The 18,944-nt window shown below is 37.1% G+C and overlaps 1 protein-coding gene and 1 long non-coding RNA gene across 4 annotated transcripts in view; one reads left to right on the top strand and one right to left on the bottom strand.

Moving 5' to 3' along the window:
* Positions 1 to 18,944, top strand: part of LOC309645687 — a 702,435-nt gene that overhangs the window by 643,153 nt on the left and 40,338 nt on the right. The window lies entirely within an intron of this gene.
* The window catches only part of RBBP6 (RB binding protein 6, ubiquitin ligase), a 32,168-nt gene continuing 18,337 nt past the window's right edge, over positions 5,114 to 18,944 (bottom strand). For 2 of the 3 annotated variants that reach the window (XM_082430938.1, XM_082430936.1), the window contains 11 exons: positions 18,587 to 18,759; positions 17,017 to 17,120; positions 16,561 to 16,898; positions 14,509 to 14,605; positions 14,322 to 14,400; positions 14,158 to 14,212; positions 12,761 to 12,829; positions 10,382 to 10,744; positions 9,998 to 10,099; positions 7,403 to 9,160; positions 5,114 to 7,114 (listed from right to left, as the gene is read on the bottom strand). In XM_082430938.1, the coding sequence (XP_082287064.1) occupies positions 5,533 to 7,114; positions 7,403 to 9,160; positions 9,998 to 10,099; positions 10,382 to 10,744; positions 12,761 to 12,829; positions 14,158 to 14,212; positions 14,322 to 14,400; positions 14,509 to 14,605; positions 16,561 to 16,898; positions 17,017 to 17,120; positions 18,587 to 18,759 (4,720 nt within the window). In that variant the 3' untranslated portion in view covers positions 5,114 to 5,532. The remainder of the gene's footprint in view (positions 7,115 to 7,402; positions 9,161 to 9,997; positions 10,100 to 10,381; positions 10,745 to 12,760; positions 12,830 to 14,157; positions 14,213 to 14,321; positions 14,401 to 14,508; positions 14,606 to 16,560; positions 16,899 to 17,016; positions 17,121 to 18,586; positions 18,760 to 18,944) is intronic. The other variant, XM_082430937.1, reaches the window with a different exon arrangement.

The following is an 18,944-nucleotide window of genomic DNA, read 5'->3' as shown; positions in this document are numbered from 1 at the left end:
CATTTAAAATTACAAGATAGGGACTTCCCTGGTAGCACAGTGGTTAAGAATCTGTCTGCCAATGCAGGGGACACAGGTTCGAGCCCTAGTCTGGGAAGATCCCACATGCCGTGGAGCAACTAAGCCCGTGCACCATAACTACTAAGCCTGCACTCTAGAGTCCGTGAGCCACAACTATGGAGCCTGCATGCCACAACTACTGAAGCCTGCACACCTAGAGCCCGTGCTCTGCAACAAAGAGAAGCCACTGCAATGAGAAGCCCATGCACCGCAACAAAGAGTAGCCCCCACTTGCCACAACTAGAGAAAGCCCACGCGCAGCAACGAAGACCCAATGCAGCCAAAATATATATATATATATATATATAAATAAATAAAATTAATCATCAATGTGATTTTGTAAATTGATATTTATTAAATTTATATTTCCAAAGCCAATTAATATTTAAGATAATTGTTATTTAAATATATATTATTAAATTAAGAAATACACACTAAATATAGAAAAATAACATTTCCCAGAGTAATTACAAGAGGTAATGACTGATTGCATGACGGGAAGTCTGTTCTTTAGCCTGAGATTCTGACTCAAGTAAAGCCAAGATTCTTTGGATTCTTGGATTGGATTCTTTTTGAATCTGAATTAATTTGATGAAGTCAAATTAAAATCCTTCCAAAATACCAGTTCAATTCCGGGGGTTCAAAATTTCATGAATTGTCAGTTTCAACCTTTTCTTAATAATTGCTACTAACTGATGAACTGCTATTTTTATTCTTAGCATATTTCCAACAGTAATAATCACCAGATGGCCACCCACCACTGAGTGACCAAAAAAACCCAAAAAACAAAAACAAAAAACCTTAAAAATGTGGTATTGTGGCAGAAATTACATACTTCTATGTCTGCCCCTCCTATGCTTTACCTGGTATGTAGCACTGATACAGTTTGCCTCATGTTCATTTTTCATTAAATTTGTTAATTTTTAGGACATGAAAAAGAATCAGTCTACCAGCTTTATTCATATATTATTAAGCCTAGGTAAAAACATTGATAAGCAATTATTATAATTTTAAGGTGCTAATGTCTCTACAGAAGAATATTTTCTTTTAAATCCTAAATGTATGTCCACTCTTGTATTAGTATCTTTTACTACTAAAGACTTTAACAATTAAATTGAGCAAGATTCATACTGGCCAAGCCAACTTCATAGCAAATTACTAAATAGCCACATTGCAAAGTGGAAAAGATTCATGTTGGTGTTGGCTTTAATAAAAGATCACTGTTCACCCTCCAGCTTTAAGTGCATAATGAAATTATCAATAGCTATTTTTAAAAAGTCTTAAAAAAAATTTTTTTTTTTTAAATAAATTTATTTTATTTTTGGCTGCATTGGGTCTTCGTTGCTGCACGCGGGCTTTCTCTAGTTGAGGTGAGCGGGGGCTATTCTTTGTTGCGGTGCACAGGCTTCTCATCGTGGTGGCTTCTCTTGTTGCGGAGCACGGGCTCTAGGTGCACGGGCTCAGTAGTTGTGGTGCACAGGCTTAGTTGCTCCGCAGCATGTGTGATCTTCCTGGACCAGGACTCGAACCCTTGTCCCCTGCATTGGGGATTCTTAGCCACTATACCACCAGGGAAGCCCTAAAAAAGTCCTTTTAACATGATCTTAAAATAACCTCAAAGGCAACAAAGAAAGACTTGATAAACTGTTTATACTTGAGGTTACTGAAAAAATTCACGTGAAATCTTTGAATATTCCTGTTAACCCCATTTGTTTCACATTGTATGCCTGTTATTCACTTATAGCAGCTCTACATTACCCTTTATCAAGGAGTTAAATGGTTTACTTTTATTCAGTTCTTTTCATGATCATTCTCAATTCTTAAAAAATGTGAAAAATGTTAATGTCAAAAGGATGTGATTATGATACATAAAAAGAAAAAGCAGGGTACACTATACACATGTATTAGTGAGGCTTTTTGTTGTTGTTAAGAGACCCACTGAAGCTAGCTTAAGTAAATGGCAGTAGTGTAAAAGCACGCATAAGAAAGTTCCAAATCAGAGGTTCTGTTCTATGTAGTTCTGTACAATAAGAACAGTGCTCATTAAAGGAATTAAAGGCAGGAAAAAATGGACAAGACATAGATGAGGCCACTTGCACAAATCAGGATGCATAGACCATTAACTAGCTTTCTACCTCTCTGAATCCCTGTCCTAAACATTTTGGAGGGGATTTGCTTTCTCCATTAGGCATGCTGAGGCTAGCAAAGGAGTTATTTTTAGATTCCTAATTGTAAGGCTTTGGAGTTTCCCTGGCACACTGAAGCAGCCAGTCATTGGAAGGATACTATCACCCAAATCTATAGTAGCTCAAAAGTGTTTTCCTGTCTTTAAAAAGTTGACATATTCCTGGTTTCCATGATCCAGTGAGGGAGACAACCAAACAGAGCCTGTTAGTAAGCACTTTGGTGTTACTATAGCATATTCAGTGATGCTACTGCATCTTGAGTATGTATACTGAGGAAGGCAGACAGCACTGAGAGAACTCAAAACAATCAAGCTAACTCTCAAACAATGGGTAGGAACTTGTGAAGAAGACAGGCAGAGGAAGGAAATTCCAGCCAGGAGAAACAGCCAATTGAGTTAAGATATAACATTGCCTTTTTGGAGAGGTTTCACGTGTCCAACTCCAAATGGCAGGGTGAGGTGGACAAGCTAGGCACTAGCCAGAGTACCCAAGGTTGGACTGAACCTTCATAGGCAGTGGAGTTGCCTGCTCAAAGTAGCATTAGACAACATGAGCCATCAGAATTTTTAAGGATCAAGTACTGCACCTAGCACAGTGCCCGGCAATTATTTCTTAAATTTTCTTTCAAGCCTTTTAATTTTGTTAAGCAGCATGCAGCACCTGTATCTAGATTTGGGGTTTAACCTGTTCAGATACAGCAAGATGGACAAGTGGCAGCAGGTTTTGGGAGTGTTAGCATGTGGTTGAAATGATGGGATATAGACAACTATAGAAGGAAAGACAATAAAAGAATGATTACGGGATGAGTTGAAACCTCAGGCCAATAGAGAATGGAGCTGAAAAAGCAGGTTGCAGATGACATACTGGAGTTTAAATTTAAGATGGGAATGGTGACAGGTGATTAACAACTCTGGAAAATTGTCACAGGAGTGGACTGCAATTAAAGTGAAGGTGAGGGCTTCCCTGGTGGCGCAGTGGTTAAGAATCCGCCTGCCAATGCAAGGGACACGGGTTCGAGCCCTGGTCCGGGAAGATCCCACATGCCACGGAGCAACTAAGCCTGTGCGCCACAGCTACTGAGGCTGTGCTCTAGAGCCCACGAGCCACAACTACTGATCCCACATGCCACAACTACTGAAGCCCGCACACCTAGAGCCCATGCTCTGCAACGAGAAGCCACCACAATAAAAAGCCTGTGCACTGCAGCGAAGAGTAGCCCCCGCTCACCTCAGCTAGAGAAAGCCCGCACACAGCAACAAAGACCCAATGCAGCCAAAAATAAATAAATAAATTAAAAAAAAAAAAGTGAAGGTGAGTTGAGCTTGAAATGAAATAACAATGCACCTAGGTAATGAAACTGACTTCACATGATAGAATTTATGATAAAAAGAGAGTTCTAGATGCCAAAATCCTCGGTGAATGTGGGAGATAGTTTATAGATTTGGGGTCAAGATTAGTTAAGTATTAAGAGTGTAGTCTTGGGCTTCCCTGGTGGCACAGTGGTTAAGAATCTGCCTGCCAAGGCAGGGGACACGGCTTTGAGCCCTGGTCCAGGAAGATCCCACATGCCGCGGAGCAACTAAGCCCACGTGCCTAGAGCCTGTGCTCAAGAGAAGCCACCGCGATGAAAAGCCCGCGCACCACAACGAAGAGTGGCCCCCACTTGCCCTAACTAGAGAAAGCCTGCGTGCAGCAACGAAGACCCATCTCAGCCAAAAAATAAACAAATAATTAAAGAAAAAAAAAAAGAGTGTAGTCTCGCTGGAGTATCTGAAAATACAAGTATGTCTTGTGGGTAGGGTGGGGTGAGGCTGGCAGTGGGCAGAACAGGCATCCCATCCCCGGTGATGGAGATGTCTAGGAATAAAAAAATGTGACTTCAGAATCACAACAAAAGCAGAGCCCTTTAAAGTCAAGTCTGTTTCATTTAAAGGCAGTGTTTCCCAAACTTAATTCAGTCCTGAACGGCTTTCATGAGGTTAATAGCATTCTTATTATCACCCTTACAATTTTTCTTTAAATCATTCGTTTTTCCTTAAATATTAAATGCTGCATTACACACATTTAAGTTATGTTTGAATACCATCTAAAACCGAGTACCAACAATGGTATACAGTACTGTAAATATGGTACACTCTGGAAATAATGAATCAAGGCAAGAAGACAGAAAATTAATAAAAGTTGCTGCTAATGTAAACCCTTTCCTCTTCTACTACCACAGTCCAATGCCCCCTGCCAAAGTACTTTAGGACCACTACCTCACACTAGAACTGGTCTTTTCCTGCTTTCAGCCATTGTCTTCTTAATCTCCATTTATACAGCTATGTTTCTAAAGTACCATTCTTATCCTAGCTCCCGACATACTTTCGATAGCTTTTATTGCTTACAATAAACTTCCTAAACCAGAGCCATTAAGGAAATCCATTGTAGCCTTACCTAGTGCTTCTGGACCTATTGCTGCTTGCTTCTGTCAACTGGACAGATTGGGTAGGCCACAGACTGTTGTGTTATTTAGTACTTTATCAAGGAATTTAATACTCATTTATCAGGGTTTCAAGAAAAATACATAACCATAAACAAAATTCCTCATCTCTAAAATTCAAGTCCAAACTTCTAATTACTATATTTTAAGACCCTTCCAGATTTATTCAACCAGATCTCCGATTAACCATGATTTCTTATTTCTGGCCACCTATTACCAGCCCACTAATGAAGTACATTTTCCATGTTTACTTCAGAATTTTATATATACAGTTCAGCTTATACTATTCAGCTTATACTAAAGTCTCAAAGGATATTTTAAATATGGAAATGGAAGGGGGAAGAGACATGACACACTTTCCTTCAAATAAGGCAAATATTCAACATTTGAAAAGTTTACTGAAAACTTTTATTGTAATCAAAAAGTGACATAACGGAGTTGTAATGAATTCAGCAAATCATTCTGCTGATATTTTAGAACTGATATCAGCTTTTGCCAGGCAATTAAAAAAATTCAAATGTGAAAATTTCACAGTACAGTAAACTCCACCCCAACTAATTAATGGTGGTTAAAAATAATAGGCCCTAGCAAAACCTCTCATGTTACATGGTCACAACTCACAATTCTGTACAAAAGTTCGTGTTATAAAGCTCTGATGTAAAAATCAAATAATCAAGCAGCAATATTTTAAGTGCAGCACAGGGTCTTCCATATCATTATTTACAAGGCTTGAATCTCTTTACATTATAACAAAATTTAATACAGATGACTTAGTAATTAAGTCAATTTTTAAAATCTGCCCTTTTACACAGTGACAGATTTCACTTTTTGGTCATCCTTCTCCTTCTCCTTTTCTTTATCTTTGCTCTTCTTTGACTTCTTTTTCTTATGTTTGTGTTTTTGGCTTTTTTCCAATTCTACTTCAGTGCCTGCATGCTTCTTATGCTTCTTATGTTTTTTATGTTTCTTGTGCTTTTTCTTTTCCTTCTTTTTCTTCTTCTTCTTGCTGTCCTGACTTTCTGCAGAGCTAGCACTGCTACTGTGGCTTCGGGTTTGGCTTCCAGAAGGGCTATGACTTCTACTTGGACTGACACTAGGGCTGCTTTGACTCTGGCTCCTGGTTACACCTACCTGGCTGACTGCTGCTATGTCCAGGCTCTCTTTTGCTTTCTCCATTACTTTATCTTTCAGTTCCTTAGAAATTTTTCCTGAAGTTTCTTCCTCTTTTACAGATACATTGCTTTCACTGTCACTTTCATTATAATCTGGTTCAAAAGCAGCTTCATCAGTTTCTCTAGTTAAGTCAGAGGACAGTCGAGAAGAATGACTTAACTGGGGTTTAGGCTTGATGGTGTTCTTATCAATTTGCCCAGTAACTTGCTCTTTCTCAATCTGTGGGTCCGGTGGGTTAAGTATATAAAGTGATTTATTGCCACTTGACTCTTTATTGTTCTTTGCCTCTAACACATGTTTCTCACGATCTTTACAGGGATTTTTATCTACAGATTTTGTCTCTTCACTTGAACGTTTAGTATCATAAGTGGCTTTGTGATCATGAGGTTTTTTGTCTCTTGAGGGACTAGAGTTACTTTTTTTGGAATCTCCTGTTCCTTTTTTAGGCAAATCTCTCTCCTCCCTTGGCTTAGTTTTTTGTCCAGCTGCAGAGTCTTTACTGCGAGAAGGAGAGTCTTTTCTTCTTGTTAATTCATTCCTTTCATCTCTACGTTTGGAACTTGAATACTCTCTGTTGTCATAATCAGTTTTTTTGTCTCTGTTGGGAGTGAAGTCTTTATTTGAGGAACCTCGAATGGAATCATGCTTATCTTCTTTGCCAGAAGTTCTAGTCTCTTTGGAAGATTGAGACAGACTTTTAAAATTTCCTTGCTCATTCAGACGGTCCAGATTACTATCTTTCTCTGGCTGAGTGCTGTTCTTCCTCTTTTCTGGGTTTTCCTTTTCCAACACTGAATGATCTCGATCTTTGGTTTTCCCCTTTTCACTAGATGCAGAGTTTTTTGAACTTTTGACCTCATGCTGTGTAATTTCATGGCTCACTTCCTTGGTGAGTTTCTGAATTTTCTCTGATGACTCACTTTCTTTTTCAGTATATTTGACTGCATTTGATGGTTTAGTGCTAACATTTTTTATAACACTGGCAGGTTTTCCTACACTTGATATAGGCTGTGTGGTGGATTTAACATCTTCTTCTTCAGATTCAAAGTCATCTTTATCCCATTTGGATTGAGGAACCTGAATCATAATAATAACATCTTCAGCAGGAGCTGTGTTATCATTATTATATTCTTCCATTGTTTTAATGACAGTTCGCTTTGTATCTGTTTTTTCTTCAGATTTCCGCACAGGGCTGCCTCCAGTGGAACTGGTACTAAAAAGAATTAAAATATTTTTTAATTAATGAAGAACTTACAGTTATTAAACATTGATAAGTATAAAAAGACCAACTTAAACATGATAAATGTCCTTTTAACTTTCAAAAGCCACTTATTTTGCTCTGAGATATAAAGATTTAAGTGTATGATTATATAAAAACAAATGGGGCTCACCCCCAAAATCTACTTATCTTTTAACAATTCAGAGTAACCAGCTAACCCCCAACATCAATACATTCTTAATTAACATATTGCACTTTTTCCACCAGCCCATTATCAAATACCTGGTATAATCCACAAGTGTTGAGCTGGATCCTTCAGTTCCAGTCACTTTTCGCCTGACCTTTCCTTTGATTTTTTCTTGTTTAACTTTGCCAGATGTTGACTCCAATTTTTCAGAGGGTTCTTTTGTATTAGATATATTTTCTGTACTTCCAATTTTTTTACCAGTTTCTCTGTTAAGCTTGATTTTTTTGGCTGGAGCAGTTGATGATGAAATTTTGTCTTTTTCAGGCGTCCTATCCAGCTTTTCAATATCAAGTTCCATTTTGCGCTTTGGTGATGGTTTCACTATTTCAGTTACTTCTAATTTAGAGATTTTCATTGAAGATGACTCAAAATCTTTATCTCCACCTTTCTCTTCAGTTTTTCTTTTCCTTTTTTCTCCCTTGCTATCAAGTGGTTTACTTTTCTCATTGGGCTTCTTGGCCTTTTCTTCCTTACTAGTTAGCTTCTCTGACTTGATGTCTTTGGAGTAGTCCTTCTTCACTTTTTCCTCTTTGACTGGTTTTGTCTCCTGGTGTTCCTTCACTGACTTAGAGTGAGCTTTTCTGGGGGTACCAATGATCTTTTCATCTTTTTGAGAGGAAGATGATGATTTCACACTGTCAGTCTTTGGAGTCTCCTCTTTGGCTTTTTTAAGTGGAGGTTCAGATCGAGGAGATTTTTCACGCTCTCCATCTAGTTTTTCTTGAGGTCCTTTAGCAGGTTTTGCAACAGTTTCTTTTTTGGACACAGCAGATCCGTCATTTTTCCGTTTGGTCTTGTCACCTTTTGCTTTAGGTTTATCTTTTTCTCTCTTGTCTTTTTCAGACACTGATTTAAAAGTAATGGATTCAGCATCCATTGGTTCATCTCTAACAGGTGTAGCATCATCTCTACTTGGGAGAACAAACAATGAGTCTGTTTTATTTTCTTCACCACTTGTTGGCTCTCTTGATTTCCTAGAAGTTTCTAATAACTCTGGGTTTAGAAAGCCTTCACTTTCTTCCCCCTTTCTTCTTTTTCTGTGTTTCTTATGTTTATTTCCTTTACCATCTCCTGGAGCATTTTCACTCTCCTTCTCTTTTGACTTTGTATTATCCTTCTGATTGTGACTGTCTCTTGAGGAAAGCTTTTCTGGATAGTTGCCACCTATGTTTCGACTTCTATGACTCTGTCCACCAGAGTACTCCTCTCTGCGGCCTCTTGTGAAGGGAGAATTCCTGATATTAAGTGGTAAAAATCTCTCTGGAGAAAAGTTCTCTCTATTTGCTGATGGTCTAGGCTGTGCTCCAGCAGCATAGCCTTTATAATATTTTTCATACCACTCTCTATATTTTCTCTCCCATTCTCGATAACGTTCTTTTTCAAATGGGTCTCTGAAGTCAACACTCCTCCCGTAATAAGCTTTCATGTCATAAGGTGGTGGAACTTCTCTGTACCTGTTAAAATATTCACGTTCTGTTTCTCCTTGAGGTACATTACGTTTATTAGGAGATTGTCCCCTAAATGCTTGAGGAGATCTTGATCGTGAATGATACCGTCTATATGGGGGTGACCTTGACCTAGATCGATGATACCCGTGAGATCTAGACCGTGAACGGTAATTTCGACTCTTTCCTCTGCCTCTTCTGGGGTATGGAGGTGATCGTGAATAGGAACGAGAATGTGAGCGGCTAAACGATCGAGAATAAGAACGTGATCGTGTTGAACCAGATCTTGATTTAGAATAAGTATATGAACTTCTTGAATAGGATGAACCACTATAGGGAGATTTGGACCTAAAAGCAAAAATAAAACAATAGTTGATAGTTGAGAAATATATACAAAATAAAATACAGACTCTCAGATTTCAGTATGTTCTCCTCACAGTTCATTATTTCTTTATATCGTTTCATCTTAGATGATTAAAGAGGCACAGTGACCTCTATTGGAATGGAATAAAGTACACAAAGATCAGAGCAATCACTTGTTATAAAACAAGAGTGAAATCTTAACAATTAGAGTGAAGTGCATTAATGTACCGTGAGTTATATGACCTAACATTAAATAAAATGCCAATTAAATGTAAACATTACTTCCTATCTGATTATTAAGTAGGAGTAACTTTTTTTGTCCTACGGTGGCCAACAGTCTGGCTTTAAAAGGAGTATCTCAAGCATAAAAAATAAGTCTTTTAAACAAACTTCCTGGGAATATTTATAATTCAGTTTTTCTATCAATAAAGCAACTTGTATTCTACTGTTAGTTCATAATCACACAGGTTAATGTTCCAGCAGAAAGCTGTAGCCTTAGGTAAAAGGGTCCTCAGAAATGTAATCTTTGGCTAGTCCCCTATTTCTTTCCTTCCACAAACATTTCCCAATTATTTCACACTATAAATAACTTCAAGGGACAAGGGCAATTTAATCCCCATAACTGCTAGTTCTACACAATAGCATTTACAGTGAGATATTTCAATAAACAGATATTGGGAAATAAGCTACATTTCCATTTTTATAAACCTAGACCGAATCAGAAAAATTCCATCACTGCAATGTTATTCATATCCATAGCTAATCCCTGGATATTCAAAGTCCCATTTGTAATTCTGTTGTGAAGGCTTGCAAAACACTAACCTGGAAAATGAGCGCCTACGCTCCTTTTGAATCTTTTTGTATTCCATCAATTCCTTAGCAAAATCATTTGTAAACTCATCTAGCTTGGACTTTTTCTTTTCCCTAGTAAAATAAAGTTAAAGAGCGAAAGTTAACAAAAACCATTTAAGAAAACTAACAAGACAAATGTAATTAGATCATGAATGAAATGAATGAAATTGCCATTAGTTTTCCACTTTATAAGTAACTAGGAATCCCTGAGGAAGTTGTTTGTATGGCTTTGTTTAATTTTTAGGTGATTTTTCTTACACTAACTGGAAACACTGGAAAATGCTTCCAAAGATACCTATTTAACGTTACATCAGAAAATGAAAGTGTAGAGTAATTTCAAATTCAAACACTTACTCTTCTTTTAGTCGTCGTTGCTCTCTATAGAATTCCTCCCTGGACAAAGGTGGTGCTTGTGTTGTTGGGATGGTATTTGAATGAGCTGTCTGTACTCCTGATGATACCCAAGGTGCTGATAAATTGGCCGGAGCTGGAGGAAACCCTGGAGGGGGAACACTATACCCAGCAGGTGGTGGCTGGCCAGGAGGAAATTGAGGAGAAAACTGTGGAGGAGGAACACCTGGAGGGAGAGGAAGCGTATGGGGAGGAGGAGGATACAAGGGAGGGGGTGGGACAGGTACAAAAACTGGAGTTGCTGGTAGTGATGGGCCTTGAGTTCTCTGTGATCTTTCGCTGTGGTGTCGTCCACGGTTTATACTTCTGGAAAAATAAATTCCAAGATATTAAAGCATCTGAGACAAGTGAGCTTATCTTTTCTACTCATAATCTTTTCAATCCACAAACAATGGAAAAGAATCAACTATTCAAATAAGCACAGGGACACTGATATTGTTTATATGTAAAAGTAACATAATTTATATGTTAAAAACAACTTTTAAGGCCAGTTAGGGACTGAGATAAGTTTACAAGGCCTTCTTTATATGGAGATGCCATACTAAAAAGTTCTCTTTCCTGAAGTCCAAATTCTCACTCCACAATGATCTCATTACTTCTTAAACTGTCAATTAAAGGAACTGACAGGTTAATGTCTCTGTGACCTATTTCTCCCCAAAATGCCTTCCAAGACCAAAAGTTTAAATGAAGAAAACCCACTTCCTATAATCTTTTTGAGGAAATAAGACCCTTCAAAGTAGAATAAACATGGGACTTCCCTGGTGGCATGGTGGTTAAGAATCCATCTGCCAGTGCAGGGGACACGGGTTCGATCGCTGGCCTGGGAAGACCCCACATGCCGTGGAGCGACTAAGCCCGTGCGCCACAACTACTGAGCCTGCATGCCACAACTACTGAAGCCCGCGCGCCTAGAGCCCGTGCTCTGCAACAAGAGAAGCCACCGCAATAAGAAGCCTGCGCACCACAACGAAGAGTAGCCCCTGCTCACCTCAACTGGAGAAAGCCCACGTGCAGCAACAAAGACCCAACACAGCCAAAAACTAACAAATAAATTTATTTAAAAACAAAGTAGAATAAATACTAGTTTTAACATTTGTAATTAACAACTGAAAATCTCACTTTTTCTCTCAAAGGGTTAGGTTAAAATTAACAGTGCTGGCCAAAGTTTCTAAATTCTGCCTCATCAAAGAAACAGTGGCTTCTTTAAAAAAGTGAGCTTATTTCTGTTAAGCTAAAAGGATCTTTAAATTATAGGTAACTGGTATACAATAGCAGCAGCTGGGATTTAGATTTCAGGCCTCTTTTCAGAGAGTCTGATTTAGTAAATATTATCTTCTTATTAAATATGTGATCTAGCAACAAAACAGTAGTTATCTTTCATAAGCTTAGCAATTCTCTTTGAAGCACTAGAAGATACTCTTTAAGTATGACCCAGATAGTAAGAACTATATGGCTTACTTCTTAGATTAACACTGCTTGTGCATCTTTTGGGCAAGGGCCCCTAACAATCTGCCTCTCCTTTTGGAAGAGAAGATGGTAGAAGATGGGGATAACTGAGTCTAGGGGAGAAATAAATGCAAGTCTTCTTCGCACTTGGGAGCTGAGCTGGTTAACATCCATCTTAAATTAAATCGACACCTTAGTTTTGTCTGGGCCTTACTGACCGCCCTCTACACTCAACAGGGTAAATGTAAGCCAGTATTCTGCTGTGTCTTGACAGGGAGAAAGTAGTCCTTGGGAAGGAGTAGTAAAGATGCAGCCTTAAAAAACCAACATTTAAAACACTAAATGTAGGGACTTCCCTGGTGGCACACTGGTTAAGAATCCGCCTGCCAATGCAGGGGACATGGATTCAAGCTCGGGTCCGGGAAGATCCCACATGCTGCGGAGCAACTAAGCCCGTGCACCACAACTACTGAGCCTGCGCTCTAGAGCCCATGTGCCACAACTACTGAGCCCGCGTGCCACAACTACTGATGCCCATGTGCCTAGAGCCTGTGCTCCGCAACAAGAGAAGCCACAGCAATGAGAAGCCCGCGCATGGCAACGAAGAGTAGCCCCTGCTCGCCGCAGCTAGAAAAAGCCTGCATGCAGCAATGAAGACCCAACGCAGACAAAAATAAATAAATTTATATATATTAAAAAAATACTAAATGGAACCTATTCTTTTATAGGCCTCTTAAGGGCAACTTCTTAAGATTTAAGCGAGGAAAGTATAAACCAAATGAACCCACTCCCCCTACCACTACTGTGCTTTAATTTGTGTTATATTTTTCAGTGTGTCATCAGATTACCGTTTTTCAAGATTTTTAGCAAGCCTACCTGTAGCAGCTTCTCTCCCCTCTTCTAATTTGCTGTGGTGGAGAAACCAGATATCCAAGCTTGTTGGAACTGTGTGGAAAGAAGGATAAAATAGGCTTGAGTATTATACACACCTTTTCGTATGTAGACTTTAATATACCTATTTTAACTATTCTGAAAACTTTTCCTTACTCTCTGATCCTGATTCTTAAACTTGTTTCAGATAGAGATATGAGCAAGTGTTATATTTACTTAAAATTAAATATTCTTTCTGATTAACATATTATAAACAATTAAGCTTCAATATATATTTTATGTAATATTGTATTCTAATTAGCATTCTATAAGTTACTCTATGAACTTATTGTTATAGAAAAGGAAAAGAGCACTTTTATCTGCTGGGCACTATGCAGAGGCATTTGACATGTGAGGTAAGTAGCACCATTCCAATTCTACAGATGAGGCAATGGAGGCTGAGAAGTAGAATCACACACCCATTGTCAATGTCATATAGCTAGCAAATGCAGGAGCTGGGACTCAAACCCAGGTCTGTCTCCAAATCCTGCGTTCTTTCTACTGATATATTCTGCTAGTCTCTCAACTAACATACTTTTTCTAACATACCTTTTCTGTAAGAAGTTTGATTTATCTTTCAAACAAAAAGATTAAAGTTTTAGAATATAAGCCAGTTTACATAAATATATGAGCCCATTTATACGGGTTACATAAACAGAAATAATTATATAAAAACAATAAATAAATCTGATTTTTAATGCCATAGAACATCCTATAGAAGATCAAAGTTCTTAGTACTTCAGGGTAGAAAATCATACCCTAAATAATTTTTTGTTTTTTCTTCTGGGAGATGGAAGGATTTATTACTTGCAGCAAGTAAGGAGAACACCAGGGATCATTCAAAAAACAGTGTGTCCCACACCCTACAGATTTTAATATGCAATAAAATTTCATTAACATAGCTAGTGAAAATGAGAAATTCTGTGTTTGAAAGACTTTAATCTTAGTATGTGTTTATTTACTCAAATCAAAAACATCCAAATTAAAGAGGAAAAAGTTTAATCTACTAGCATAATAACTGATTCAGTATTTAAAATATTCTTTCAAGTAATTCTTATCTGTTCATTAACTGAGATTCTGCCAAGATCACCATTTGTTAAGTCATAAAAGTAAAAAGAATTTACATGAGTTTACATCTTATTATTACAGAAAAGAATTACTCATTTTTTTAGAAAAATTCTTCATATAGTCTTGAATTTGTGACATTTTACATAAAAACTGTGTTAACATGGTATATAAAAGAGTTTACAATAAAAGACACTCAGCACACACTGCTTAGACTGTAATTTCCATTATCCGGTTTGAAAGCAATCATCTGAAGATTATTTGAGACATATACTTACTGTTCCCAACCTGGTCGACCACCACCTGGACGAGCAGTGTTTATTCTTACTGGACCTTGGAAACAAAAATAAACAAAAACAATAAGTAAATATAAAATTACAGGTTAAATAAAGTTAAAATTATTTTTTAAGGAAAAAGTTCAAACCAAAATGATTTTACTCACCAGTTGTGGGGATCAATTGTCCATGCAATAATGACTGTCCAAGCAAAGATGGGGTTCCAAGTACAGGCACCTGGTAACCCTTTAGGAAAAAAAACACAAAAAGGTATAGTTTAAAAAACGAAACAAAAAACTCTACTGTAATAATAATAAAAAAAAATCTCCAAATTTAAAAGCCAGTGAAACTTACCTTCTCTTCCATAAGTGCAGTAATTGCAATTGAAGAGGCTCCCTTTGAATGTTCAGATGCAAGCGCTGCAGCTGGCAGTATTTTATTATCAGAATCCCTAGATAATAATATAATTTACAATACATTAACAAGTCACCAGAAATGGAGGATTAAAGCTACAAACTTCCAGTTAATGTAAGATAAATAAGTACTTGGGACGTAATGTACAACATGATGACTATAGCTAACACAGCTGTATGGTGTATAGGAAAGCTGTTAAGAGAGCATAGATCCTGAGTTCTCATCACAAGGGAAAAAATTTTTTTTCCCTTTTTATTGTATTTACATAAGAAGATGGATGTTAGCTGAACCTACTGTGGTAATTATTTCACAATATATGTAAGTCAAATCACTGTACTGTATGCCTTAAACTTATAGTGATGTATGTCAATTATTTCTCAATAAAACTGGGAAAAAAAGGCAATATTTTCCATATTTTTGAAGAATAAATTCCATGTTACAAAGATTTGAGTCATATTTAAGAGGCCTCTATATATAATACTCACAAAGTTTGAAAAATAATAGACCTGAAGGAAATGTCTGCATTACACAAATATTCTTATTTCAGGAATACATAATCTGTGATAATAGGATTATAAAGTTTACTTTTACATGTAATGAGTAAAAATTATCAAAGGAAAAAAAAGTAAAAATCACATCTTGTTACTGTTTATCCATCACATTTGCATTAAGATCAGTTACATCAAAGATGATGAAAACTTCTGGGGAAAGTAAGAGAGAACTGGACTTTTGAAGAGTTCTTCATATGTAAGTGAAATGTAAAATGAAGGAGCCTCATTAAGAAGTACAATCTATGATAGATATGATAGAAACTGGTTCAGTTTTAAGACTTACAGTAAACCTAAAAAAAAAAAAACTTGAGAGACAAGATAAATAAATAAAGGATTAAGAGTAAATTCTACTTCCACCTCTACCACTAAATCAAAAGGGTAACCTTAGATAAGTCAATGAACTCTCTGGGCCTTATTCCCACTATTAATCAAATAAAAGGCTGAACTAGGTAAGTGGGATTTTAAAAAAAATTTTATTTTATTCAAGTATAGTTGATTTATAATGTTCTGTTAATTTCTGCTGTACAGCAAAATGATTCAGTTATACATATATATATACATTCTTTTTCACATTCATTTCCATTATGGTTTATTACACGATATTGAATATATAGTCCACTGTGCTATACAGCAGGACCTTGTTTATCCATCCTATATATAATACTTTACAGGGATTTCTTAAATATACTTGTAAAGGTCCTACTCCTAAAGATTTTGTTTCTGGGAACAAACCCCTGGCATCTATTTTTTAAAAGCTGGTTGATTTTTTTAAGACTTTATGAACCATTGGATTATAAAGGTCCCTTTCATTTCAGGAGTGGTAGGATTTAAGTGAGTTTTCACTACTCTCCTACATAATTATGCTCCAAAACAATTATTTCTGACCTCTCTACTTCTACCAGTATTTCATCCCCTCCTTCTCTATTTATCCAAATTGTTCTTAGTTCTGCTCAAATCTACTGTTTTCTAATACCACCATAAGAGGTGACCATAAGTGACCTCTCCGTCTTGTGAACTGCAGAGCTGTTATGGGATATTATTCAACATTTAATATGAGTTGCTGGCAATGTGTATAGTTTTTGACCTTGGGATGCTTAATAATTTGCAAATGAATCTCCTTCATTTGTCTGTGCCTCCAGTAAAACTTAGCCATTTCTTTCTTTTTTTTTTTTAATTTGGCTGCATCGTGTGGCTTGTGGGATCTTAGCTCCCCGACCAGGGATCGAACCTGGGTCCCAGCTGTGCAAGCGCCAAGTCCTAACCACAGCCAGGGAATTCCCAAAGACTAGGTCATTTCTTACAAGTCATCCACCTTACTGAGCACAGTGGGATGCAACAGACTGAAGGTCACTAAAACAACTGTTAAAGCAATATACAATAAAAAAAACTACATCACTGATCTCACCTGTTTCCTAACAGTGAGAAATATACATAGACTTACCGAAAAGGCCCATCTGATTTTTCTGAGTGGACTGATATGGAGACTGTTGCAGTTATATCAGGTACAGGGGATGGGGTAGAAGATGGATTTCCAGGCACAGGAGGGGCCAAGGAAGACTGATTAGAGGTTAATGAAGATATAGATGGAGCCGGGTGAGCTGATGAAGATGTCACTGGAATCATCAGAGGATCTTGTTGTCTTGATATTGGAGATCTCATCAGAGGTTGTAGGTTCCGCTGAATGAGTGGTCTTGGAGGTGGTATTGGGGGTGGGGGTGGAGGTAACTGTTTTCTTAGTCTTTTCGTATAACCAGTTTCATTTTTGAAGTTATTAACAGCCTATAGACACCAAACATAAAAATGCAGAAAAATGTAATGCAGTATTTACTCAAGTACAGTTAAATCAATTAAAAGATTTTTTAAAAATTTTCATAACAAGGGATACAAATATAGCTACCTGTCGTAAGAACTTATTGGCAATTAAAGCATCAGGAGAGACATCATTCTGATGACATGTTGGACATGTATGTTCATCTGATTCCAAGAGAGCAGTCCTTATACCTATGTATAAGATTTTAAATATTAACAGAAGCATAGTTAGGAACCCAGTTTTTAGTGAATGAATTAAAAAGACAGTTTACATGTGTTCAGTTACATTACTGTTTTCCAAGCACGCATCACTAACCATTTCTATTCTTAGATTAAGAAATTTAAAAGTAAAATTTCTCTCCTGATAGTACTCCTCTGCTCTAACCTCTCTCTACCTTAAAAACAGAAGTAATGGATATAAGCTAAACAAACATTTAAACTGAGAGAAAAGATGCTCTTTCGCAAATACCATTCTCTTTGTTTAGCTAGTAATCGGAATATTACACGGAAAAAAAAAAAAATAAAGAGATACTCTAGAAAGAGACAAAAACATTGTATGGCCAATATAGGGCTTTTAAAAAAGCATCCCTTGGGAATTCCCTGGTGGTCCAGTGGTTAGGACTCCGCACTTTCGCTGCCGAGGGCCCGGCTTCAATCCCTGGTAGGGGAACTAAGATCCCACAAGGTGTGTGGTGCTAAGAAAAAAAGCATCACTAGAAAAGGGCATTATAAATAACAGAAGCATTATTCAGTCAAGGAAATCAGAGACATCTATAGCACAGCAGGTAAGAACCAATACTAAATTATAGATGCACCGACTATGCTTCAGTGTTGCAAAAAATCCAATCATAAGCGGTCTGTTAAATTCAAGACACACTCTGAAACAAGTCTTAAGTGACCTCTTCTTGACTTTGGTCTTCACTGAAGAGGCCCCATAAGAAAGATTTGTATTCCAAAACTACCTTTTTTTTGTGGCCGTGCGACCAGGGATCAAACCTGTGTCCCCTGCTGTAGAAGTGTGGAGTCTTAACCACTGGACTGCCAGGGAAGTCCCCCCAAACTATCTTTAGAAATGATAAAGACCAGAGCAGGACTGAGCAATGAAATTTTCAGATGACATCATTTTCACCTGGGTAAGAAGGGACAAACTTAAGATAAGTAGCAGAAAAAAATCAAGTGCTAATAGAATATAAATGACTCGAGACAAAAGTCACAAGTAACCCCTTGGCAAATGTTGGGTAGTATCTTTACAGAGTAGTTCTCAATCACACTTAAGAATTTTAGAATAAGCTATTTTTCACATTCCTAGAGAGGGACTTAGATATCATTTAAAAGTACTTCTGGAATATCTAAAGCCCAAAAGGCTTTTAAATTTCTGTATACCATTTAAAACAGAGGAAATAAAAATCCTACATTTTATAAAATCTCAGTAAAGTCACCCTGATGAAGGTAAAGAAGGTGGTCAATTCTAATATTTAAAAGGACAAGGAGGTTGTTTTTTTTTTAAAAAAGTAGCAACAAAAAGTTATTAAATGCTCATTGATTAATTTATCAATAATTCATATTTTATTATTAAAATATACAATATTGCTAACAGCCTTTCCAAGGAAATACACATACTCTAAATTATGTATTGTCAAAGATTCAACATTTCTTACATTCATCACAATAACTGTTTCCACAGCACGGAATGACAACAGCATCAGTCATAATATCTTTGCAGATGAGACACAACAATTCATCTGGGATAGGATCATCTTCTTCTGAAGATGATGATGGTTCCTCTGGTAAAAAAGGTGGTTTTTCTTTTTTCCCAATTGCATATGCTTCTCTGTAAAAGAAAGTTTTAGTGTTTTAACATTGTTAAGGCAAAGTATTTCCAAAAAAATTTATATATTCTACTATACCACAGTGGGTACTTATAATTCAGTACAATGTCAAATCAGTTTACACAAGTGTGTACCTCCCAAAGTAAGGGAGCAGTTATGAACATCCTCCCCTAAACAAAAAGATATA

This window comes from Balaenoptera physalus (genome assembly GCF_965194825.1).
Source record: "Balaenoptera physalus genome assembly, chromosome: 16".
NCBI lineage: Eukaryota > Metazoa > Chordata > Mammalia > Artiodactyla > Balaenopteridae > Balaenoptera > Balaenoptera physalus.
Note: the sequence above shows the minus strand (reverse complement) of the source record. Positions and strands in the feature narration are given on the sequence as shown.